Here is a 27676-nt window from a genome sequence, read left to right as displayed (position 1 = left end):
AAACTGCGTTCTTGAAATACACCGAAGGGTTTGTCGTTAAAGGTCAAGAAAAGAAAGTGTGCAAATTGGTTAAGTCCTTTTATGGACTTAAGCAAGCTCCAAAATAATGACATGAGAAATTTGATAATACACTATTGTCAAATGTGTCTATGTGAAAGAGTGTAAAAATGCATGTGTCATTGTATGCTTATATGTGGATGATATGCTAATAATGGGAACAAGTAAGGATGTAATTAATCAAACCAAGAAGCTACTGCATTCTTCTTTTGATATGAAGGATATGGGCATAGCCGATGTCATTCTTGGAATTCGGATTCAAAGGAACCCGGATGGTTACACACTTACTCAATCTCATTATGTGGAGAAAGTCCTTAGAAAATTTGGACATTTTGATGATAGGCCGGTTGTTACTCCATTTGATCCCACTAGTCATCTTAAGAAGAATCAAGGTGATAGTGTGTCTCAATTGGAATATACACAAGTTCCTTGGAGCTTGATGTACATAATGAATTGTACAAGACCGGATATAGCATATAGTTTGAGTAGACTTAGTCGTTACTCTCACAATCCTGGAAAAGATCATTGGTTTGCACTAGTGAGAGTGCTACGATACCTAAAGTATACAATGGATTATGGATTGCATTATACAAAATATCCTCCCGTGTTAGAAGGATATTGTGATGCTAATTGGATTTCCAATCATTTAGAAAGTATGCCTACAAGTAATTATGTATTTACACTTGGAGGGGCAGCCGTTTCTTGGAAATCATCGAACCAAACCGTAAATACATGTTCGACTATGGAAGCCGAGTTTGTAGCCTTAGACAAAGCTGCCAAAGAGGTGGAATGGCTCAAAAACTTCCTAGAGGGTATTTCGTTGTGGCCAATGCCTGTTACGGCCATTTACATTCATTGTGATAGTATGATTGCTCTTACAAGAGCTAAGAACCAAATCTACAATGGCAAATCGAGTCATATAAGGCGATGTCACAAGACAATACGAGACTTGCTCAAAATGGAATTATTTCCATTGACTATGTAAAATCAAAGAAAAATATAGCAGATCCTTTGACAAAAGGCCTTAATAGAGAGCAAGTAGTATTTACATTGAGGGGAATGGGCTTAAAGCCAATATAATGAGTTATTACTTGGCGGAAACCTGACTTAGCAACATTTTGGATCCCATGGTCTAGGTTCAATAGGCAAACTAGTTGGGGAAGACTCAAGAAGCATAAACACACATATGTTCAATCCTATGATGCAATTTAAGTGTGTTATTCCGTTGACGTATAAGGGATGAATATTACATTATTCTTAATAATGCTAATAGCCTTTAATTAAGGTGAGATAGTACGGGCTATTCTTAATTGGCACTACATATATGAGATTGATGTGGGGTCGCATCTTTGGGAACCAAGATGACTAAGTTCTCTAAAATTCTCATGGAGTTGTTCAGGACCAAAATGAACACAACCGTAAGAAATGAAATGTGATAGATATGATATGTGTGATATTTGTTGTCTCGATTTACTACAAAACGTGAATAGTTCAAGACTTAAGTTCACTCTTTCACAAAGTAGATCTGATAAGTATTCACTACGAAAGGTTCAAGTCCAAAAGACACATTTTCCGATGCATTTCATATCTAGTTTCTGAAAAATCGATAAAGTTCATCATTATCTTATTTTCTATTCAAATGTGGGGTATTGTTAGAGTTTGAATAGAAAATATGGGGTATTGTTGGAACTTAATGTGGGATATAATCTCACATTGAAGAAGAGCTACTTGCTTAGTTGTTTATAAACAAACACCCATGTGAGCAAGTGAATGGGTGGAATAGCCTAGAGTGGACTTGATGGGCTTTCTATTGGATTTTTAATAGAAAATAATATATATCTAAATATATATTTATATAAAGTCATAGATTGGCCTTGAGGCTCTTTGGGCTCTGGAAAAATTAAATCTGATTATAATTTTTGAATTAATAATTTTATTAATTTTTATTATTTTCAGATAAAACCAAAGGTAATAACTGTAGGTAACAGTTACAACATTTTGAACAGTTTTACCTGTTCGAATTTGACTTTATATAAAGACGACATTGTGGTCGTTGTTTCCCATCGCAAATTCATCTCTTCTTCTTCCTCCCCAAATCGATTTCTCTAAAACACAAAGTAAATTCGCCAGGGACAAGTTCTTGTGCAAGAACTTATACCAGATAGTTGTATCCTCAAGATAGACGTCCGAAAACTGCAGCACAAGTGGGGACGAATTTCTGTCTTAGGTCACTGCAAAGCAGGCCTCTATCTGAATCAAGTTAGTGTTTTCAATCTCGATTTCATTGTTGTTATTGTTTGTTGTTGGTTTTGATTCAATTATACTGTTATATATATTTTGTTTGTAATCGTAATTACCTTTATTTCTCTGTTGTTCTTTGATTCTCTGCAGGTCGAAGCAAAACTTCTTGGAGGCAAAATGAACTTGTAGTTCTCACTTCTTAATGAGACCATGCATGTTAGTGTGTGAGTTTGTTCATGTATTTATTTACTAGCCATACGCCGCAAACACAGAATGCTCAATCCCCTCGACGTATATACTAAGCAACTGAACAACTTGTTACTCTGAGAGTTGAATTTGATTCCCTTCGTCCCAATAATGTTTTAATGCATTATCTATAATTATAGGGAGCTCATGAGGGTGGAATCACTGTTTATTCAAACTCATTCTTATAGGGTGAGTGAATACATCATCCAACCCAGGGTCAACACATACAATCTTAATCCATTACAGCACTAAAAGACCATTTCTGAACTCGGTATTTGCACAAAGACAATCATTGTTTCCTCTAGTACCATCACAAAACCGTCCCACATTTGTTAACAACCTTAGGATCTTCCCATCCTCTAGTCCCGCAGGGTGGTTTAAAACTATCATCTCACTAATTCTTTTATTTTTGCTAAGACCAAATAGAGTAATGATTCGCTATAAGATCTTGAAATGTCTTCAGATGTTTAATGGCTAAGTTATGGTACGAGCCGAAATTAAAGTCAAAATCAGTGCACCACAGATATTTTCCAGCTCAGTAATGTTATCAACTCATTTTCTTCATAAAATTGATTGTGAACGGCTCTAGAGATGCCATGAAACATTGCGCTGACACCTTCTTCGTAATTGACAACTTGGGCTTAATACTTGATTGGATTGAAGATGAAGTCGACCGAGCCGAATCTTACTTATACTAAATCTTTTTCTGTAATTTGAACTTATGAATTTATATTTTTCCGGTTAAATGTATGTATTAGAACATCTATTTATAATGAAAATTTTAGCAAAATTAAATCGAATTCAAACAATGGATAAAGAGAATTGAACTAACTCATATCCATCGATTATTTTAAAACTCATAATTGAGAGCCGAAAGTGAGAGAATATGAGTCTTAAATCGCAAAATAATAGAGAGACGATTGAAGATCTTATAATTCCATAATAGAGTTGAATTGTGAGAGAGGATTGAGAGATTTTAGTTTTGAAAGAAATGAAGTAAGCTTCATAAAATAGTTGATTTAATAAAAAATAGTCGATTTAATCGAAAGACTAAGGGAAAGTTAATATTTTTTTTATCTTTTTTTTTTTAAGAAAGCTAAAAGCGTTATTACTCCATGCCTATAATGCTTACCATCGACTATAATTTTTAACCTAAAATTCCTTTTATTTTCCTCTACCTCACCATCTTCCTCACGTGAAAATTAAATTCTCTAAAAGCAACTGACATTGATAGTAAAAAATTCATAATGGAAACAAATAAAGAATGTTGACATATGCTAATGTTGGAAGCTGATTTTTTTCTAAGATTGATATTAAGTGCTTATGTGTCTAGTTAATAGCCATTAGATATTTAAATAATGGTTTCGATAAAAAGTTAAGGACCAACAAGGATGAAGGTTACTTAGGAGAAAATCCTAATTTTTACGGAAGCAAATGGCAAGTTGTGACCACTAAATCCTGATTAATACATGTTAAAGAAACAACTATACATTGTACTTAACATGGTAATTATTATATTCATGCTCTTACAAAAACAAATGTTAAATTTAATGTTTAGCACAAACTAAAGTAATTAATAAATATAAATTAAGAGAGACTTAATATCAAATTTATTACATTGTAATCTCTCACTAACTACGAGAAAGAGGGAAGCCTATTCCATGACGCTTGCTTGGGAACAAAACAAATAAGATACTGCAAACAATACCAACACCAACCGGTATTACAAACAAAACTTGCTTCCCTTCCTCGGTCAACTTAGGGTAAAAGCAACTGACAATATTATGATCAAACAATGCCACTGCCCCAAAGACCAACACAGACATAAAAGCATGGAAGAAATCAATGAATGTCAATTTGTATTTTGCTGCCAACTCCGCCGAAATAAAGTGATTAGACCCATCAAGTACAAACAACCCTTTGAACGTGGCCAACCCGTACCGCACCTTACCTCGCTCATCTCGAAAACTATCAGTGAGGCACAAAAGAAAAGAAGAAATAGAGCAAAATATTAAAAGCAATATCGTTATCATATGGTTGGCACTAGTAGAACACTTTCCTTGGTGTGTAAAAACTGGAGAGAACATTTGAAATGTAAGGACCGTTCCTGTTGGGAGAAGATTGGCCAAATGAGCAGTGCCTTTAAATGTCTTTCTCATTGTCTTTTGTGTTGAAGTTTTTGGTGGATTTGGAGCTACTATTGGCGATGAAAATGGTGATGATGATGTTGGTGCTCTTACAGTAGGTTCATTGTTATTATTGCTATAATTTTCCAAAAGCGGATGTAGTGTTTCTTGTTGTGCAACCATGGAATAACACAAATGAATTGATTTCTCTTTGAAGATTGTAATCTTTATCGATCAAGGGAGGATGCACGTACGCCTATTCCAAAATTCCAATTACTTGTTATATGATGAATTTTGCGAATCTTTAGTAATATGGTAAATATATAATGTTGAAGAAACTGAAAAATAAGGTGACAAATTTAAAAAAAAAAGTTTGTTTTCTGTTTGGTATTTAGTGGACTAACAAGCTATACGTTATTTGGTTTGGGAGCACTTTGAGAAGCAAGTAATAAACTCCTTCCATAAATCTGGTCTTCTAGTAACTCTTTTAAGAGTTAAATCTTGTTATGACAGTTTTTTTTATAGGTTGTTTGACATTTGGTTTTTTGACACTTTTTTTTAAAGCTAATTATCAATTATAGGAAATCTAATAATAAGAAACTTTATAGACTATTACTTTCATTTTATTAATTTAATGATGAATTTATTCAAATGCATTACATAAGTTGTTGAATTATTTTCGGCATTTCATCCAAAATTAGGATAAAAGAAAAATATGGGAGTTGGCTTGTCAAGCCTCCTTGGGTTGTTGGGTTGTTCTCCTTTACTAAGTGATTTTTATGTCACTTAGGTATTTGGCGGAGTGAGCGAGTGAGTTAAACTCGAAGTTGTAAGTTTGCTAGCGGGAGGGAAGATGTGAGTAAACCTCACGTTTAAGCTTGTTACCCTTGGCGGTAACTAGACGTATTTCATTTTAAATGCTTGTCGTTGTTTAGTTGAGATTGTGATTATAATTTGGTGATATATAATTGGTAAAAGGATATGTATATATATATTATCATTGCTGATATTTATGGTTACGTCATGCTTATTTATCGTTTTGAGATATTGTGCATTTTGTTGGATTATATTGTGTGGCGGACGGGACCGAGAGGGAATAAAATGTACCTCTCAGTAAAATGGAGGTTTGTGGAGGATAATTGTATAGTCGAAGTGATTGTTTGACCGGAATTGAATAAAATGTACCTTCCGACAATCTTGTTGAGTATTAATGAATTGAGTTGTGGTGTGTGGAGTTGTGTGCGTTGAATCCAAACTGTTTTGCCTTATTGGCGGCCATGTTGGCAAAAGAAAAGTGTGAGTGAGTTGGTTTGGTGTGGGTGAGTTGGTATGGTTGTGGATGTGTAGTATTGAGTGAGTTAACATAGTCCTAGAATCATTAACCAATAAAATTGTTATTCATATATGTTTTGTTTTTAAAATATATGGACTTGATCGACTACAATTCATGGGTAAGTAAAATAAGATTTAATTAAAATGGTTTCAATGGTTAATGGTTAGGACCTATGTTAAAGGTTGAGTTGCAGAACGTGTAATTTATGTTTGTGAGTTCCTATTTTATAGTCTTGTATGTGTGTTTTAGTGATTTCCTGAACTAAGTTTTTATGCAAGAATCACTGAACTTTACTTTGTGCTTCTTTTTATGTATAATTCCCTGAACTAAAATTCATGCCGGGATTATACATTATATATCTATGTGTGTTTAAGTGATTTTCGAACTACCCTTGTATGCGGGAATCACTAATCTTTCTTCTGTGATTTTTTTCTTTATGTGTGAATCTTGAACTATGCTTTCATGCATGATTCACTATCTGTTTTCTTCCTTGAATTTCTGGTGTGAGTGAGCATTGTGGGTTGTGAGTTGTGTGTTGAGTGGTGAGTTTGTGGAGAGTGTGGAGTTGATTGTTGATGTGCTTTCATGGTGGCCAAAGTGGTAGTAGCATGATTAGTTTCCAGTGTGTGTCAGCTATTCATGGGGCAAGGTGCAGAACTCATGAATAGTTTTCTTGTGTGGGCATCATTCATGGGGCAAAGTGCAGAACTCGTGAATGACTCAATTGTTTGTTATATATCACTTATAAGAATTTTGGTGGTATTGTTGTGTTTGTGTGTTTTGTTACGGTGTTTAAATGGCATGTGATATCATTGTGTTGGTTGTGGGTACTGACGTGAGGTTAAGTTGATTGCATTGTTGTGGATTGTGGATTGTTGTTGTTATGATTTATAGCTATTGTTGCAGGATACGTAGAGATAAATTGTTGTTATTTATCTGTTGAGTATTTTGAGTTGGAGTTTATTCATACCAGTTGTGAAACTGATCAGGTTTGTGTTTGCAATCCCGATGTACCAACCAATGGTGCAGGGGGTAGTGTTACAAGTAGTATGTAGTTACAGTTGGAGAGTCGAGCAGCTGAGCAGTTTGCTGTTATAATTTCAGTTCTTCTAGTCTTGGTGAGGCTCGAGTGGAATCCTACGATTGTATTTATTTACGTAAGTGTAGACAATGAGTTGGATTCAAATTGTAACTGAGTTGTTTGTTTGAATTCAAAGCAATATTCAATAATTGTATTGTAATTTCAATTACATTGAGATTATTGTAAAGTGTTAGCATTCTAAATTTTGAAAATTTACTGTTCATAATTTAGCTACATATTTTATGTATAAAAAAATTTAATCCAAAAATCAAATAATCTCACAACTTCTGGAAATCCATAATATAATTTTCTCATTCATGAAATTGTAGGCCAAAAGCAATACTATGTCATTGCCAAATACATCTTTAATTATTCTAAGGAATAATCCAATCTAACTTCACTTAAAATTCTATATAAATCTAATGCCAAAACTAATATATCATTGTCGAAGTGTAATTTGCAACTGGCTATAAGAGCCAACAGCTTTACCAGAGTCTTTCACTTCCTCTGTCACATCAGGGACAACCTTAGTAACCTACAAACACATGCAAGAAATTGAGGAGTCTAAGGGAAGAGGGCATAAAAAGGATAATTTGCAGCATCAGAAAAAACATAACATAAATCATCATGGACTATAACATGAATTACCTCTTGTCCATTACAGCCGGTCACTTTCACCTCACATGTAAAGGCATATTGACGTACAACTCCTCTAACAAGTAATTCAGTTAGTTATAGCCTAAAAATGATCATTCTACCTCAAGCAATGCCATCTCCTGCTCAACTTTTGATGCCTTTAATTCATACCTATGAACTGTCTCATGTGTTGGTACTTACAAATAAGAAACTTAGTGTTGAGGAGAAACAAAAGGCAAGTGCAGAGACATAACACTTAATGACTATTCATGTATGATAAACAAGTGTAAAGACACCATATTAAAAAACAGAGTACAGTTCTGACTCTCTAACGCAAGTTACACAACATAAACTAAAGTTTCAAATTTTTTACTTCATCAGTTCTAACCTAAAAAGACTAAAGACTTGCTACACATTCATAAAGCACCAACTATCTAATTCAATATGACATAAACAAGGATGTAGTAAACCAGTCATGACTCCATAGACTAAACTTTATCTCAATTGACACTGAATTATACCTTCTCCACAATGAGACTTCCGTGGTAATGTGCAAAACTTTAGTTGGCATCCTCACTGGTCCCTTCACCTTGAGGGTCTTGTCCTTAGCACCGCGAACCTAATCAGCACAAACTATCCAAACAAAAACAAATATCAGAACAATAAACCAAAATACTAGCACTCAAACAAACAAAACTACTGCTTCGTAATTTTGACCTACCAGATCTGAGAAACAAAATAATAACATATTAGATGTAAGATGGTATGCCAAATCAAACAAACTAATTAGCCAAATGGGGATAGCAAGACCTGCTCGAGAGAACATAATGAAAATAACCAATGAAGTAAACAATATCTTAAATTTTGAATTTTTTATCAATGCACCAAACAGAACCAGCAGTTTCAAAGAAGAATATGGTTTTTGCGCCAGTTATAATTTCTGCCACTAAGATGAAGCACTCTTATTACTCTCTTTCTAGATAAGAACAACGTGTAGTATGTCTATATGTCATTCACACCTCATATGAATTATATAAATAACTGATAGGTAGACGTTCAATTATAAATAATAACCCGAATATCCATATAATAACCTTTTTTTTAGTAGTGCCGACATTAAAGCAACTATATATAGTGTCAAAGTTCTATGCTAAGAAAATATTCAGATCTCACTCCATGCCCAAACTTTTCAATATATACTAGTGTATAACTCTTTAGCAGTCAAATGGAGTAGAAAAGAGTATACCTGCTCAGGCTAGCAACAGACAGTCCACGATCTAATGCTTCTCTACAAACATGCGAGCCAACAAATCCATTTCCACCCAACACAAACAATTGAAGTAAGAAGCATAAAAAACAATTAATATGATAGCACACAACATTATATAGCCTAACATCCAAGAGAGTACCTTCTCTGTTGGAGGAATGGGAACTTGAATAGTCTCTGCTTCCTCAACTTTGAATGGTTCATCGACCTTATTAGAGTCGTTCGAGAGAAACCTCCCAATTTTAGGTCCAGTCATGATAGTACAATTATATAAATGAGAGAATCAGAACAGATCAATAATAACATACTAGGATATATGTTCTAGATAGTGAGAAACCCAATCCAGAAATTGAGCTATTATCGAGTAAACCTTATACATTACGAACAGATGTTTACGAATAAATAAATGATAACAAGTTAATCCAAAGTATGAACTTTGTATTGATTAAGAATTTAAGTGAACAAGGAACATGTGAAGCAACACCAGTATTGAACATCTACAATGGACTAACTTATTTTAATTGAGTTCTAAATGTAGACCATCCTTTAAACTATCGCCGCAAGAAGACTAGAAATCCCGTTTATAAGATTGCGCAAACAACGATAGCTTTACGCTATTAACGATGATAAAAAACTAATTGTAATTATACACAAAACCAAAACCATATGCAAAAACATGACTCGACTAGTATTACCAGATCAGTATAACCCAGACGATAAGCAAATATTGTACCTCTTGCAGAAGGTGGAGTTAGAAGTGACGGTAATCTTGTTCATCTCATGAGAGACGGTAACAGAATCACCGAGAGCTTCGGCTTTACCGCCAACCTTGATTCGCTCTTAGAAGAACTTCTCCAACGATGCGATGTCCATAATGTTATCCTCCACTAGCTTCACACAGTCAATCACGAAGGAAGCTCCCTTCTTCTTCCCCTTGAGAGAACAAGATTCTATAGAACTCATAGTTGATACATAGCATAGATCTATCCACTAGTAATCTAAATTGCCATGGGTAATGACCCGTCTTCTTATTTAGTTTTCTTTTCTTTTGGTTTATCTTTTTTAGGAATTTAAGGATGAATTAAACTCTCCTTTGATGAAGAGGATAGGGTTTTGTTTAGAGTTTAATTTAACTCTCCCTTGATAAGGTAGTATTTTGAGTTAGTCTTGCTCAATTTTTAAACGTGAGAGAAAGGGAGAATATATAATAGGGTTTCTATTGTTCTTGTTCTCATCAGTTTTTAGGAGGGTTTTTCTTCGCTAGCTAGGGTCATCTGATCACAAGGTAGGTTTGAGTTTTCTTGAAGATTTTTCAGAGCTATATAATATTCATATTTTTTATCCATTCTTCGAGAAGGAATTGAGGAGGGGAATCTAGAAACAACCCAACTATGTTAAATTGTTTTCTTTCTCGTTGTTTCAGTTTTCTTTTCCTTTTAGCCTAATCAAACCGATCATTTGATTTGTTCTTCATAAATTTTCCTTGTATGGTTAGAAGGTACGAACGACGAGGAAAGGTCAACTGTTGTTGAGCAAGGATAGAGCTAGGCGATTTATGTTTGTTGAGGTAGGGGATTTTACATTCCAATGATAGATGTATTCTTGTTTCCATGGTTTAATATGAGATTTGGGTTTATCTTTGTATATATATTCACGATCTTGACTGTAAAAGAATATTGAGCCATGTTCTTGTTTCTGGACGTATACATATATAGATATCAGAGGAGACATGCATGTTTGTTCCTAAATGTATCTAGGTAGCTATGTTTGTGTGCGTGTGTGTGACTGTGTGTGTGTATATATATATACTGCTACGTTACTGTACGATTGGTTATAAACCTTGATTATTATATGATTTATAGAGATACTTATATATAGAGATGTAGATACATGCATATCTTTGTTTCCTTATGATTGTGTATGCCGACTATGAGCATGTGATATTAAGAGTTTGTGTTTATATATATACACACACACTCTTATATTTATACATATTCATTTAAATTGTTGGGTAAGAGTGTGGGCAGTGGTTAGGGTGGGAGTCTGAAACAATGAAAGCAAGGGTGTGGGGAAATGTTTTGTGTAGTTGAGCTCGAACCTCGTAGGGACCATAGTTCAGGCGAGTCCAGGAATATAGGATATTGGGGTATCGGCGGGATAAATTGTCGGTACCACCAAGAAATTTGGATGATTTGGACCTAGAGATCGAGGGAAGAGCAAGAGGACTAACAAAATAGGTAAGTGTTGGATAAAGATAGAGGGGTTTGGTCGTAGGTGTGGTGAGGTAGAGCGCTAGAGTATAAGTTGATATTTTGTATTGATCAATGGACTCGAATATGTGACGGACTTTCTTCCCCTACTAAGCGGTGGTGGCTCATCCTTTTTTTATTTATTTCTTTTGCAGGCGGTATGTTTTTATTAATAAATTGGAGTCGACGATGTTTGCCGTTGTGGAGCTTCTATTTTCTTTCTTTAAACCTTAAGCCGTTTGCTTTGTTATTTATTTACTTGTGCGGGATTATTAAGTTTATTTATAGATTTTATTTGTCATTGTAATAAAGAGCTTGTGTTTCCAAAGCTCACTTCGATGTAAACATTTTACTATATTATTTATCATTTACCAGCATGAGATTTAAACTTTTGAAACAATTTACTTTTCTATCTCTCTTGTTCCTTTTTTAATTTTTTTTTAAAATTTACTTTCCCACTCACAAACCGACTGAGAATGCATATTCTAGAGTTGGGGCGTGACACCAAGATTGAAGAACAAATAAAACCTATTCTAGTAACCAAACTTAGACCTAGGCCCAGAAACCCAGGACCAAACTCGGTCTATAGAGGTTTTGATGCATGCCTCCTTAGATTTGATCCACGACTTAGGCCCAAAAGCCTCAGCCCCGACCCAAATCCGAAAGATGATTGGATCTGGCAAACATACACGTCGATCGATCGACGTTGCCAAAGTCCAGAACCTTGCGCCGCCACTACTACAACTGTTAGAGATCTCCTCCATTTGCCCCGCCGCTATACCACCAAAGCATGCGGCACCACTAGCCATAACAGACTGAAAGAGTCGACCTAGAAACCATCGGTTGAGGAAGAAGATTAGGAGAGTGATCGATGAGCACCAAAGGAGGGGAGACTGAGATGTTTGTCATAGTGAGGAGGCTTGTGAAGGCTTCCAATAGAGGGAGGCTTGTGAGGGCCACCATAGTGGGAGAGCTGATGAAGATCTCCATAAATAAAGCAAATAGCTCCGATGGATAAAGAAGGAAGTGGTGAAGAGGAGGCCAAGGGAGAGCATGAGGACGGCTAGGGTTTGCAGTGACACAATAGTAAATATAATTGAACACTTTAATTTCCTATGAACCTAATTATGCCAGGAGTTAATCAACAGTACTATAGTGTGATTAACTTGAAAAAAGAAATATTCAATAGGGGTTTAACCGGTCTAGAAAATTTAGGAAAATTGTTCTCGGATCAACATTTCGGGAAACTCGAGCATAGATTCAAATTCAAGCAGTAAAAAACGGTTATAAGCACCAAAAAAGTAGCTCAACCAACTTCACATCACCAACGCCACAGTAGCTGCCAACATTCTTGTTGAAATATTCGTAACCTTTGTTAGACCCGATCGAAACCAAAACTTATAGTAATGCCACCAAACTTACAATAAAAATTGGGAGTTAAAGCCCGACGATTATCCTAATTGCTGACTCAACTGACCTCTATTTCCTACTGGAATTTACCGTCAAATCTTGGAAATAAGTAAGCTCACTACCAAGAAAACCACCACCATTGCTAAAGCACAACCACATTGAGATTAAGCCCGTGATTCCACCATTTGGAACTGTCCATCCTCCTTGAAATGCTGTCCACTTGCCAAGAAACAGAAGAGTTTGGGTTCCTCCCTAGCCAAAGATATATGATTAAAGTTTATAATTAAGGGAATGGAAGCTCCCCATAGACAGAAATGGTGTTTTATATTGAAATAAAATGTTTTTTTATTATATGAAATAACGGTGTACCCAGAGTCAAAGTCTAATTTTAATTATATTATAGAGGCTACTATCAATCCATCATTAAATATATGGGAAATTTTTAGAAATAGTACATGAAATTAGACTCATTATGAAATTTTGTACATGAATTTACAAATCTAAAACGTTAATGTACGAACTAATACCTCGTACTAACTATTTGTAATTACCGTCAATCACTTCATCCATCCATAGGCTAGTATCTAAATAACAAGGGGTATATAAAATAGAGTTTTTTCTCTAGAATATATATGAACTCTTAACTCAAAACCAACGAACATTTTATCTAGTTTTCCCGGATCTAAACCCAGGAAACTCCTTACTGCTATCAAGATATTCAAAGATCTCAGAGCTATCCATATATGAGTAACATGACGCCTTCTCTTCAACCCAAACCGATTATTGCTCCCGAACTCATCACTGTAGAGACTCTTTCTTGAAAGTGGCTTTCAGATCCACGAAGGCATCACAGAGGCATTCAAGGGGCATCGACAAGCCGTGGGCGACAAAATTTGATATAATATATCAAGATTTTCAATGACGAGTTGGCATGTGTCCTTATGGTAGAGACCGTAGAGTACTAGGCTACTTGGAGAGAAGAGGAGGGAGAAGACAATCTTAAAGATCAGTTAGTTGTTGCTCTAGGGTGTTGGGTTTTGGGATTCAAAAATCATTGAAAACACACTGCAGATAAGATTGCTATCCAGTTTGTTCTAATAACCCGAAATTTGTTATTCATTTCTTATAATTTCATGGAGATTAATGAAATAATATTTTAATTATATCTATATTCTACGTCTTTTAAATAACTCTCACTCGAAATAGAAAATCGGTTCGAGAACCAATAAGTCGTTTTACGATTTAATTCATTCGACTTAAGAGTCGACTTTTAATATGTCGCTCTTTCAGAAAACTTCCTTCATGAAAGTTGTAGAGCTCGTCAAAACGAGTTCATAGACATTCAGCACATAATTTTTAGAAGTCGGATGAGCGAGAAATTAATTACGGAAGTTTGTTGGTGAAAGGGGTATTAAGGGAAGAGGAAATTAGAAATATGTAAATATCTAATTAACTTTATCATCTCTTTCTTTCCCACCAAAGCTTCCCACCGAACTCATATTGGCAAACTATCATTTCACCAAACTCACTCTTGTGCCACAGTTCTCTGATCTTGGTGGTCACTGTGGAATCACACTGAAGTGGTCTTCAAGCTTGGAGTGGGGGTCACACCTAGCTTTGCCACAAGGAAGCCGCACCAGCAACTGAAGATCCTTCCTCTGTCTCCACCGCAATGGGTTTCTACCACAGTTGAGTCCTACCGCTCGGGGTAACCAGGAAATCGAGCCTTGCAGTCTTAGCTCAAGTCCCTTCAAGTTAGGGAGGTTGTTGTGAGCTGCATCACGAGTTTGCAACAACATCATTTGGGAAGGACACACCGTTGCGTCTCCGACAGCTTTTCAGTCAATTGGACAATCACTAAGGTGAGAGGTCATTTCCACAATCATTTGGTTAGTTAGACTAGTAGATTTTGGGATTCTTTTTGTTGAGATGTGAGTAGAAGTGTGGTGTGGTTGAATTGGAGTTAGTTTGGTGATGTTTTTGTGGCTGTGTTTTCTATGGCTATGTGGGTAAAAGGTGACTGTTTGGGAATTTGAGTGGTGAAGGGTGGTTAATTTTAGTAAGGCTGGTAGCAAGGTTGTGGAGAGTTTGAGTTTAGAGTTTTCGGTTTAGTGAACTAGGGGTAGTGAAGTTTCGGTTTGTTAAGATTAGTGAGTTAGGCCGAGTGGATGGCCTTAGTAAATTAGGAGCTTGATTTTTTGGTTAGTTTGGAAAGGTTGAGGTAGGAGAGGAAGAACCTAGCTCCTTGGTTCATAAGAGGGTTATTGGGTTGTCTTGGGTTATTTTCCTTACTAAGTGATTTTTGTTGTCACTTAGGTGTTTAAGGTGAGACGAGTTTTCATGCTCGGTGAACTAGATATTGGAGCAAGCTTAGAGGTGAGTAAACCTCATGTTTGGTCTATGTACCCTTGGCGGTAACTAGACGTGTGAACTTACATTTTGTATTTTTATTTGTTGTGTGATTGACATATAAATGTGTATATATTTGGTGATTAATGTACGTTTATCTAAATGGTTATAGGACATGCATATATTTATCACTAAATATATAAAGCTATTATGTTTGTGAAATATATTGTGTATTTTTAGTTGGTTTATATTGATTGTGGAGGATGAAACCGAGAGGGAATAAAATGTACCTCTCGGTAAATTGGAGGTTTGTGGAGGATAACTGTATAGTTAAAGTGTTGTGTGTTTTGTTTGATCGAAAGGGAAGAAAATGTATCTTCCGGTATTATTGATAATGTTGTTTGTTTTGTTTGGCCGGAAGAGAATAAAATGTACCTTCTGACATTATTGAATTATATTGTTGTTATGTTGTTATCGGAAGGGAAGAAAATGTACCTTCCGGTATGATTGTTGCGTGCATGGTTTTGTGGGTTGTCGTGTTGTCTTTGTGGCGGCCCTTTTGAGGCAACAAACTTTGCGTGAGTTGTTCTGCCTTAGTGACAACGAGTTTGGCGAAAGAAAATGAATACATATGATTTAGTCTTAGCGGGGCCCAAGTGGCAAAATGTATTTCAATGTTCTGCCTTAGTGGCGTAGGCATATGTCATAATCACTCCTTAGCCGGTTGTGGGGATGATCATCTAGAACTTTAATATTACTGTCAATCTTCTGGGTGCGACTTGAGGGTTGCATTAACCCAAAACGTTCTGCATGTGTTGCGATGTGATTGTGAGTTGTGTTTATGCATGTGTTGCGATATGTGGTGTTTATGGTGGCATTGGTTGCGTGTTGACATTGTTAGTGTTGTGATGATAATATTGTTTTATACATATTTCTGAGTGTAGAAATATATTACATTATTTGTGAGTAGTTATTTTAGTTTACTCATACCAGCTTTGTAACTGATCAGGTTGTGTTTATAATCCTAGTGTACCATTATTGGTGTAGGAGGTAGTACTACAGGTACTACGAGACAGTATAGGTGGACAGTTTTCCGTAGTGTGACAGCATAACGTTGTTTTTGCTTTTGTCCATTTTAGTTTGTTTTTGGTGAGAACTTGTGAGGGTGATAACTGTACAGCTTACATTCGTGTAATTACGTTTAGTTACAGTTTGTAATCCAAGTGTTTTGTTAAACTTGGTAATAATATTCAGCTGCTGTAATGTAATTTCATTTATTGAAGTTATATCAGAGTGTTAGCAGCCATAAATTTGAAATTTTGTTATTCTGAATTTAGGGACGTTACATTTGTGATCCCCACCCGCTCCCACCTTGCTTCTAATAGTTAGTGTAATACGAAATTAATAGTTCATTAATTTGTTTCTATATGTCTTAAGTTGCATGGTTGTTTTCCTTTCTGTTTTGATTACTTCTGAGTTGCAGGCATCAATGATCTTTGGGTGCAACATCGACAAATTTGTCATGGGGTTACTATGTTTGACCACATAATAGCAGGTTGTGGTTAATTTTGGGATTCAACTTTGCACAATATATTCTTGTTTCGTGAAAATTATACATTAATTTTCTGGAGCTTTGTAAGCCATAATTTTGTTTTATTTCGTTGCCACATTAAAGAGACTATATTAACCCACTAACTAACAATATGTACAACTTTTGAATTAGAATTGAAATTTTGGGTACTAAAGCGACTGATTCAGAATTTGGTGTGTCTAAATTTAGAGTGGACCTTATCTGATGTACTTAGTGTTCTAAATATCAGATATATCGGCCGATATATCGGCGATATATCGGTGATATTTAGAAAACAATACGATATCGCCATATCGGTTGAATATATCAGTCAACGGTCAAATATCAGTCAAACTCCGATATATCGCTTAAATATCGGTCAAACTTTGATTTTTTTTCTTCAATTTTTGTTTAATTTTTTAATATTTATTTCCTCTTTTTTTTTTGAAAAACTTATATTTGTTTTCATTTTTTCATATATATTTTTAATTTATATATATTTTAAATATATATGATGAATTTCAAGCCTAAATAATCATTCTTAAATACCTATTTTTATTATTAGGTGTCGTTCGTGTATTTTAATTGTCACAAAATCAAGTATGTATTTTCTTTAGTTTACTTAATACCGTTTTTTAGTTTATTTTGGTACATATTAAAGTATAATTTTATTAATTTTATTGAAAATAAGCAAATCCGATAAAACCGATACATATCGATATATCGTTTTACCTCTCAACCGATACGATACCGATAAGCGATATTCAGACCATTGGATGTACCATTTGTAAAACATTTCCTAAATATATTATTAGTAGGATATATAGAATATAACTAGAAGGGATTATGGGTCTTGCCCGGCAAACTCTATGAACTTTGAAGTCTAAGCCACATATTATGCTATTTGCTAAGTACAAAATAGTTACGTACAACAACAATGCGTGCTTCATCTAGCGATCATGAGAGACCCGACTGTCTTATTATGGGTTGGAGCCAGTAGCGGTTATATATTTAAACAATTGAATCTTCACATCAAAACTAATTTATATCCAAAATTAGCTAATATAAAGAGCATGGGTATAGCCGTACCCATATATATTAAGTTGATAGCTAAAATAGATTTTTATCTATTTCGGCTAAAATTTCACTAAAAGTAAGTCAGTCATGCTAATCTATTTTGTGTTCGGCTTTGTGTTCAAATGATATAGTGCCCCCAATAATCACAACATTTATAAGTTTTTAAATCAAAATCCATATCTAATTACGCCTTCTAAGTCTATAGGGGGGATTTTCTAGATACACCACAAAAATTACTATGTATATCTCTATTATTAATTACACCTCTATTTTACTTTTTAACTATTCAAAAACCTAAGTATACCTCCTCTTCATTACCAAATTACCCTCCAACTATCTATATCCCCTAAGCTCTATGCCTCTCCATAAATTTCTCTTTGAGAATGGCTACTGAACCCTGAGGCCTCCAACGCTGGTTTTGACGATTACAATATGTGAAAATGCACTCCTCTTCCACCCGATCTCCCACTTTCAATTTTCCTTCAAAAGCTTTGAAATTTAAATTGAAAATCCTAAAATTGATAATTGTGGTATAGAAGTAGAGTCCCAACCATTGATAATAAAATATGGAATAGTCTTTCTATAGTTTAAATTGATGAAAAAATGTCTCTCTCTCTCGTTGGTGGCTTGTGCCGTCAACACCTAGGGTTTCATAAATTTCATGGTGGTGATTATAGATCTATTACCAAGATGAAGGGATCTTTTCCATTTTCTTGTCCAAATCATGGTGCAAGCAGCCTGGCTTGCAGATGCCCAAACCTTGTTGGCTTCGGCTTTCTCCTATTGGATTTTTTCGCCTCTAATCGTGCCGATGGATTGGATTGGATTGGCAGCATCAAAACGTTGTTGCTGGCGGTGCCATTGGAGTCTAATCAAATATGAATTTGCGTTGTGGTGGTGGCATTTAGGTTCATTGTGGTTTCGATGGGGTGGATGTGGGTGTCAACCTTGCGAATCTGCTTCGGATATGTTCTAGGCCCAACTTCGACTAGGGTGGTGGGGTCTGAGACGGTTAGATATGGATACGAAGATTGTGCCTCATACTCAATTTGGATCCACAAGATGATGTGATGTCCTCGTTCGGCGGGGATGGGGCTGGTGGTGTTTCGTTTGGTGGCTTTTTACTTGCTCTCTTATCGGTCGAGTTGAGGCGGAGGTACTGGATTGGTGATCTCAGGTTGAAATTTTTTTGGCATCGGTAAAGGAGAGCCGTCAGAGCTTCTTCGGTGGTTGTGTAGCTTTGCTAGGGGTGGCAATTATCAACTGAACCAAACCAACCAATTACATACCAACCGAATCAACATATGTCGGTAACTAGAGGTTTGGTAACTAAACCTGTTGGTTTGACACAATCGAACTAAGATAGTGTAATAACCCTACTTTTCAAACAATATTTTGGTTTGATATAAACTCTTTAAAGTTGTGAAATTTAGTTACAATAAATGTGATTGGTTGCGACGTTGTGAAACGAGAAACGGAAACGTTCCTGAAATGTTTAATTAGAAAAACGTTACGTTTTCGCAACGTATATATCGACTTTTATTCCGTCGCTCGATTGCGAAAACTTCCTTCACGAAAGTTGTAGAACTCGTCGATACGAGTGCATGGACATGTGACGTGTTCAAATCGGACATCGGACGCAGAAGTTATTAAAGACGGAAGTTAGTTTCCGATTTGGAAAAGGGGTATAAAAGGAAATTGTTCTGAAGTAGGGTTTCCATTTTTGGAAACCCTCCTCTCTTCTCTCACCCGCGCCTCCCTTTCTCTCCCTCACCCCTCGCGATTTTTCTCCCCCGAGCCCTCTCTTCCTTCGGCGCCAATCTCGCCTCTCCGAGCGCCGTGAGTCTCACCGCCCATCCCAATGGCGCCGCACGACCTCCTGCAGCCACCCCTGGACACGACACGCCGGGGTGCGCCACGCCGAAGCTTCTCCGAATCGTACCAAGCTGCTGCAACTCGCCGCTGCACGACCCATCATCTCCGACGACACAAGAGCTTGGAGGAGGGCGCCTTGACACCGATTCTTACCTTTGGAACCATCTACAAGCGATTGGGGGGCCAAATCGCATCAACTCAGGTTCATTCTGAGAGCTGGAACACCGCCGATGATCTGAGCTTCTCCGGTGCTAAATCGGAGTTCTAAACTTCAATTAAGGTATGATTTGATGTAATTGATGGGTTGGTTGTGATTGTTGATGAATTTTTGGATTGATTGGAGGAAGATCGGAGGTGTGGGAGGAGGAGGGGTTACCGCCGCCTTGGGCGGCGCGTGTGGGTGCGTGTGTTAGCCTAGGAGTGGTTTGAGACCGTGGGATGGAAGAGGGGAGGAAGGAGAAGAGATTTGGGGGCGGCGGTGGCGTGATACGCGCCGTGTTTGGCGTCGGCGCGTGTGCCCCACGCGTTGCCACAGTGAGTGGCGCGTGAGCGCCACGAGTGGCCTGCCGGAGGTGGCGCGTGCACCCCACGCGCCGCCACGTGCGGCGGCGTGAACAGTGTTTCTGGAAGGATAATTTTGTAATTTATTTTTACGTACGGTAAATGTAAATTTTATTTGCGTACGGTAAATGTAAATATAAATTACTTTTAGTAAAGGTAAAAAGTAATTTTGGAAGGGTAATTCAGTAATTATTATTTACTGAGACAGTACGTACTTTTGAATTGTATTTATACGTACAGAAATACGTAAATAGTATGTACTCGTACAGAGATACGTAATGAATGTGTATTTGTACAGTAATACATGAATAGTACTCAGTGAACAGTAAATTCGTAAAACCGAAAATTGCTGAATAGTAACCGATTATTACTGTTTCGGCATTTAAAGGTTTACGAAACGTTTTCTAAATCATTTTCTTATCTTTTCAAGGTGATCGATAAATAAAGGAAAGGAATTATCTTCGGAAATTGTGGAATTACGCTCGAGTCGATAAGATGTGTAAAATCTCACATATTTACAAATCTACCCTTGCGATGAATTCAAGATTTTTGCAAGAGTTTTAAATATTGAAATACGACATGTATATGATATAGTGGAATATATATTCGTATAAATGGTAATAAGTACTTATATATATAGTTTGCTATATTATATACTGTTATGAATTATTGGAATTAGTCATTTCGATTACGAGAATTATATGACGAGCATGTGAATTAAATTGTACAATATGATGTGAGATTATTGTACGTGATTTTAATATGTGTTTGTTAAACATTTTGTCTTCGGACGTGTTTACTAATTAAGACACGTATACGATACAGTGGATTATATATATATTGTATAAATGGTAAATAAGTACATATATATATAGTTTGCTATATAATGTACTGTTATGATATTATCGTGATGATGTCATTTCAATGACAAGATTTTATCGAGCATGTGATTTTTGATTTGTACAATATGATGTGAGATTATTGTACGTGAATTTAACATGGAGATTGTTAAATGTTGATTTGTCTTCGGACCTGATTTTGTACAATATGATGTGAGATTATTGTACGTGTTTGGCAAGTCAGAACCTGGCCTTTGGCCGGGCGAAAGTTACGATACAGTTAGAGCTCTAGTCTGTCTGCCGTAGTACTGCATGTGAGGTAACGGGTGGTTATCGGCTCATGAGTACTCAGATTGTTTTGGATATTGGGTAGCGGGTGGTTACCCAATATCAGCGGTGTACTACGTGAGGGGTAACGGATGTGTACCAGCGTTCATTAGTACCCGTATTATAAATGTTTTTGGGTAACCAGAAGGGTTGCCCGATTTCTCATGAGCACTTTCATTTCATATATTTTTTGGGACAACCAGATGGGCCGTCCATTGACTCATGAGGGCATTTATATTTGTTGATTTGTGATTTTTTCGTATATATTGATATGCGAATTATATTTTCATTTTACTCATACGAGCTGTAAAGCTTACCGGGTTTGTGTTTACAATCCCGGTGCACCAATTCGATGGTGTAGTGGATAACTCCGCAGGTGTGGATTAGCGGGAATTGACGGACCGCTCAGAGGACTTGAAGTTATTTACCTCCAGCTTGGTGGGGATTTTGTGTGACTATCTTGTGAGGTTGTTGTGAGGATTATACATTTCCATTTATTATAATGTTGAATTATAATTTGGTTTGTAATAATCGATTTGACTGAGTTGTATTTTGAACTCAGAGATGATCCGCTGTGGCATTTTAAATGATTTCGATTTCATTGAAATTGTTTAGTGTTTAACGACGTTGAAATTTTGAGTTTTTTTTTAGCTCGAAATTTTAGGATCGTTACAGTTGATATCAGAGCCTAAGTGCGTATTTGGCGATTATCAATATCATCCGCGAGCGATGATCCGACTGCAGGTGGGCACCCATCATATGCTCCTCGGTATTGATATGTCGTCGGGTACGCGAGAGTGTTAGGAGCCATACCATATGGTTTGGTCCTCTAGGAAGTATCGTGATGATATTTCGATGATTCACCTTCTTCTGAAGTTTCATGTTGGATCTATTTGTTCAGATTCAAGACTTCACCTTTATTGATTAGGTGTTTCAAGGTGATGAAATTAGAAAATGGCCGTGGACATGGCCAAGGACGGGCGAGAGGTCGCAACCGAGGTAGGGTTGCAGGCCGAGTCCGCAATGTGGAGAACCTTACGAGGAGGCTGCTTCACAGGCAGAACAGGTTGACCCTGCTGCTGTCATTAGAGACGATAGTCGTGTGTTAAGTTGATCAAAGACTTTAATGGTCTGTTAGCGCCGTTATTTCGTGGAGGCTTGGATCATGTGGTAGCGGACCACTGGATCGAGAACATCGAAATCTACTTTGAGCTGATTGAGTACTCTGAGAAAGAGAAGAAGATGATATCAACACTCTTTTATTGTTAGTTCGGTAGAGAAGATGTTAGGATTGATTCCTACATCTATGAGAAACTCATTATGTGTCACTTCGCGTTTGGAGTGTTCCTCGAATTGGAGACAATGAAAGGCTTGTCCTATTGTGATTGGAAGTGGAGAGTTCTCTGCTTATTTGATCGTGATTCCGGATCACACCTATGATGTGATCATAGGAATTGATTGGTTGAGTCCGCAGTACGCGGTGATTGATTGTTTTGATGATAGGAGCACAAAGTGTGACGTTCTTAATGTTTATATACCCTATTCTTATGCTTTGTTACTTCTTATTTAGTTGTTTTAGGTTCATATTTGTCATTTCTATATTCTAAGGAGAGCTATTTCGAATTTAGATGATTTGATGATGAAATTGTGCTAAGTGTTAGAAATCCATATTGAGCTAGGAGTCCTTACTCGACTATGATTCTACTTTCCTATTTTCATTCTTTCATATTCCTTAATCGACGATTTCTTTTCAGGAAAGACAAATCATATTTGGAAAGGAAGAAGAGATGTCGAGATGCATTCCTAGTTGAACAAGGAAATCATATTCGAGTTGAAGAAGGAGAAGAGGAGGCCGGCCTAGCTACTCCTATTTGGACCAAGAGATGATGTCGTGCAGCCCTATTTGTGATCTCCCTATTGGACTTGGTTTCCTACATCAAGTTGGATGTGGAGTACATAAATCAAATCCATAACAAAGAGGATTTCAGCTTCCCAAGTGGATTCTACTTCCTTATAGGACGGCAAGAGGCTTCCTAAACTCCTATATATAGAGGCTCGGCCTCTCCATTCAGAGCATCATCAACCTTGCACACAAACACAAGCCATAGCTCTGCCGAATCCATCCCTCACCCTTCCAAGAAATCCTAAAACCGATTCCATCATTCCTCACCAATCAATAGCCTTCAAGCACGCTTGTGAAGAAGGTTGCATCCATAGAAGTCTCGGCTACACTTGTGGATTGCTTGATTTATAAAGTGTAACCATGATTCTCTCTTTGTTTCAATTCGGTTTTTAGGTTTTTCTTGTTCTTGGATGAGCATGTGATTTGTGTAGTGTAATCTTGTTTCAATTTTGTCTATGAGATAGTTACTTGATTCAATTTATATAAAGTTGCGATTTCATGTTTTGGTTTTATGAATCTTGGTTTCTACCGTGACATGTCTTTGAATGATTTCGAAAGTATTTAAGTGTTATGTATACGCTTGTAGCATGATATTTAGGTTGTTGGATTTATGACTTATGCTATGAACATGTTTATCTTTTCTATGTGATTTTCGAAATTGCATGATTGGGGGTTAAGTAGGTGACATGCTTAATGAATTCAATATGCGTGGCTTTGGAATTGCATGGTAGGATAAGCATGTTAGATTTCGATTAAGACCGCTTGGAATGAATCGAATGTGTTAAGTGTCTATGTGTTTAGGTTACTGCTTAGGACCCTAATTGCATGATCCAACCTTAGTTATTCATGATAGTGTCTCGGCATGACTTTTAAAGGAGGACTAGAACTTGATTTTCGTTAGCTTTATATGATTTGTTTTGGTGATTGTTTATGTGTTGGTTGGTTGATCACATGTATATATTAGCTTAGGTTTTATTTTCTGTTTTCATCTTTGATACCGAACCTATATCAAACTCTTTTATATCTTTATGAATTCAGTGTTAATTGTTTGTGATTCTAAGCCCTGGCTGGATCCCCGGTTTGTGAACGATACCCTCTTGCTTTATACTACTAATGATGTGTTCAGGGTTAAATATTGATGTCGAATAATCGAGCAATCATCAAATGGTGCCGTTGCCGGGGATCCATAAGAGATGGATCCCTAACTTTTAATGCGAATTCATTGTGTATATTGTACATTTGTATATTCTTATCTTGTTTCGTTGTACATATAGTAATGTATCCTAGGTTGTTGTTTTGGTGCTTGAGTGAATGATTGTTGTAGGTTGTAAATCGAACGGAATAGGTAAAGTCCCTTTTGTTAATAACTTAATATTAGCCTTAACCCTTCATGCTAGCTCTCGAGTTTGCATGAGGTCGAGGGCGGCTTTTATTAACACTTGGAGATTTGTCTAACACACAAGGTTAAGTCCAGTTGAGTAAGGGGCACGCTCTCTTATTACTCTGGTGCATGGGACCAAAATTGGATCTCAGAGAACTACTGACTGACATACATCTCGGTGATGGAGTCGATAGGGAGTTCGCTCTCCGTAGTTCAACAAATGAGTCCTACCATGTTCACTATCTCTAATTGAGCTACAAGGCCTTCTGAAACCAAGACTTGATCTTGTGTCTAGGCATCCATACTTAGGCCGCACGTCCACCTTGGTTTACAACTTAGAATGAATCGATCGTTCAAACATTGAAATGGCAAAAAGAACTTGTGAATTGTATGAACTTTTGTAAACGTAAAAAAAAAAACTAACTCTTTGTAAACTTGACATAGTTGCCGTGCCCTTCCCCATAAGTGCGTGTGTGTGACTAAGGGAAGGCACGAATTATATGTGTTCATTGTGTATTCTTCAATGCTAACTCTTTAACTTTCATACAACAGGTACTATGCATGTCCGAATTTTCTAAGAGAACACAAGAGCTCAAGGATCGAATTCAAGCACTTAGAGATTTAAACAACTCTTTCATAAGTGGACCTTTAAATTTCGAAACATCACCAAGCAATTCAATCTTAAACTCTTCACCTAGATCAGAAGAAGAGGAGGATCTTTCCTTCCCCTTCATCTTCAATTCAGACTTAGACACAATTGCGGACCGTGACATAATTCATGTTGGTGCTCCAATGGCACTTAAGAATGCATTCATTCCCACCACCCCTGAATCACCTTCATGCATTGCTTTCACTCCACCTGATGAAGCTAACTTCTCCATTCCTGTTCAATTGCTTGGGCAGCTGCCTAAGTACTCTGGTTCTTCAATGGAAGACCCTAATGTTCACCTTAGGGAGTTCTTGGATATTTGCAAGCTCCAATCGATTCATCATCTTTCTCAAGAAGGCTTGAGGTTGCTTTTGTTTCCATTTACCCTTAAGGATGATGCTAAACGTTGGTTGTATTCTTTGCCTGCAGGAATCATCACTACATGGGACGAAATGACTAGGAGGTTCTTGATGCAATTCTTCCCTGCTCAACTCACGAAAAGACTTAGGAGGGAGATTCAGAACTTCACTCAAAAAGATGGTGATTCACTCTATGAGGCTTGGGAGGAATTTCAGGAACTACAAAGGAAGTGCCCTCACCATGGTATTTCGTTGGATGACTTGGTGCAATTTTTCTATGAAGGACTCGACACCACCAATAAGAGCATGGTGGACTCGGCATGTGGTTGCACATTCATGAACAAGACCGGTCAAGAAGCTTACACCTTGATTGATGACTTGGCTGACAACAATCGCCAATTTAGTTCCAATGAGAAGAGAGGAAGCAAAAGCCGTGGGGTGTATGATGTTGGTGCACGAAATCAGATGGCTACTTTAGAAAGGAAGCTTGACGTTCTAGTCAAGGCATTCAATGGTTCGAGCATCAAAAATCAAGCAAGTGGTATTTGTTCTTTCAAAGATCACACGACTGACAATTGTCCAAATGGTGCAATGACTGAAGAAGAGTTGAACTTTATGGGGCAACAAAGGCCTAGGTACGATCCATACTCGAACACATACAACCCTGGACTTAGAGATCATCCAAATTTTCGTTGGAGCAACAATGCTCAACCATCCAATGCTCAAGGTCAAGGACCTCGTCCTTCTGGTTTGTTTGTGAGGCCTCAGGTACCTCAAGGTTCTGCTCCCTTTAACTCTAATGTTCATGGTTCGAATAATGCATCTTCACCTAATTATGATGAACTTTTGAAGTCTCTTGCTCAAGGGCAGCAAAATCTAAACTCTGCTACTCAAGCTTTAGTTACAAGTCAACAAGCTCATTCTAAGGACATAACCGAGCTTAAGAAGCAGATGGGACAAGTGATCGACTACATGGGCAAGATCCATGAAGGAGGAAAATTGCCGAGCCAAACTGAGCTTAAGGATCCAGGGAGTTTTTCTATCCCTTGTACAATCGGAAACATGACATTTGAGAAGATAATGCTAGACTTAGGTACATCTATTAATGTAATGCCGTATTATATCTATGAGGACCTAGGTCTAGGTGATTTGAAACGTGACAATGTTGTGATTCGATTGGCTGATTGTTCCAATAAAGTCCCTTTGGGCTATGTTGAAGATGTTCTTGTGCAGGTTTCGAGCTTGATCTTTCCTGCCGACTTCTATGTCATAGACATAGAACCAAGTGAGGCAGATGACAAGGAGGTCCCCATCTTGTTGGGCCGCCCCTTCATGAGGACTGCACGAACAAAAATAGATGTGTTTAGTGGATCACTCACCTTTGAGTTCGATGGTGAAGTGATTAGCTTCAACATCTTTGAAGCTATGAGGTATCCTCTTTCGGAGTTAAGTGATTGTTTTTCAGTTGACATTCTTGATTCCCTTGCAGATAACTATCTAGATACCTTGGCACATGACGAGTTGGCACTCACCATTGCCCAATGGGCCGGATTTACAAGTGATGGTTCTAACATTTTGGAGTTAGAAGCTAACAATGCCGTGCCATCCTTCATTCATGAGAACGTGACCTCTCTTGAGGTTGCACGTGAGGTCAGCTTTGTCTCTCCTAGTCCAATTCTCTTAACTACTAACAAGAATCTTTCTTCTGTGGTGCAAGCTCCAAAGCTTGATCTTAAGGTTCTTCCGGACCACTTGAAGTATGCGTTTTTAGGAGAAGAGGATACATTGCCCGTGATCATGTCATCTGCACTTAATGAGGAACAAGAGGAGAGATTGATTGAAGTGTTGAAGAGACACAAGACGTCAATAGGATGGACCCTAGCCGACATCAAAGGAATCAGCCCTACCATGTGTGTGCATCGAATATTGCTAGAAGATGGTGCCAAACCAACTAAGGAAGGTCAGAGACGCCTTCACCCACCAATGATGCAAGTTGTAAAGGATGAAATCACTAAGTTGCACGATTGTGGCGTGATCTACCCCATCTCGGATAGTAGGTGGATCTCTCACATTCAAGTTGTGCCAAAGAAGTCAGGCATCACGGTGGTGAAGAACAAAGATAATGAGTTGGTGCCTCAAA

The 27676-nt window shown here is 37.2% G+C and overlaps 1 protein-coding gene and 1 non-coding gene across 2 annotated transcripts; both read right to left on the bottom strand.

Moving 5' to 3' along the window:
* Window positions 1-4175: 4175 nt before the first annotated feature.
* LOC126797009 (protein DMP7-like) lies at window positions 4176-4853 on the bottom strand. Its single transcript, XM_050523704.1, has one exon. It carries the CDS (start codon window positions 4851-4853, stop codon window positions 4176-4178), a length of 678 nt encoding a protein of 225 aa, XP_050379661.1.
* A 20824-nt stretch (window positions 4854-25677) lies between these two features.
* Window positions 25678-25784, bottom strand: LOC126801332 (small nucleolar RNA R71). Its single transcript, XR_007672823.1, has one exon. It is a non-coding gene; the product is annotated as a small nucleolar RNA R71 (small nucleolar RNA).
* Window positions 25785-27676: the final 1892 nt, after the last annotated feature.

This window comes from Argentina anserina, chromosome 6 (assembly GCF_933775445.1).
Source record: "Argentina anserina chromosome 6, drPotAnse1.1, whole genome shotgun sequence".
Classification (NCBI taxonomy): domain Eukaryota; kingdom Viridiplantae; phylum Streptophyta; class Magnoliopsida; order Rosales; family Rosaceae; genus Argentina; species Argentina anserina.
The sequence above is the reverse complement of the archived record's forward strand: the minus strand, read 5'-3'. Positions and strand labels throughout refer to the sequence as shown.

What these genes read in the sequence shown, in the direction of transcription:
- LOC126797009 (XM_050523704.1), bottom strand. Translation starts at nt 4,853, where the DNA reads ATGGTTGCACAACAAGAAACACTACATCCGCTTTTGGAAAATTATAGC.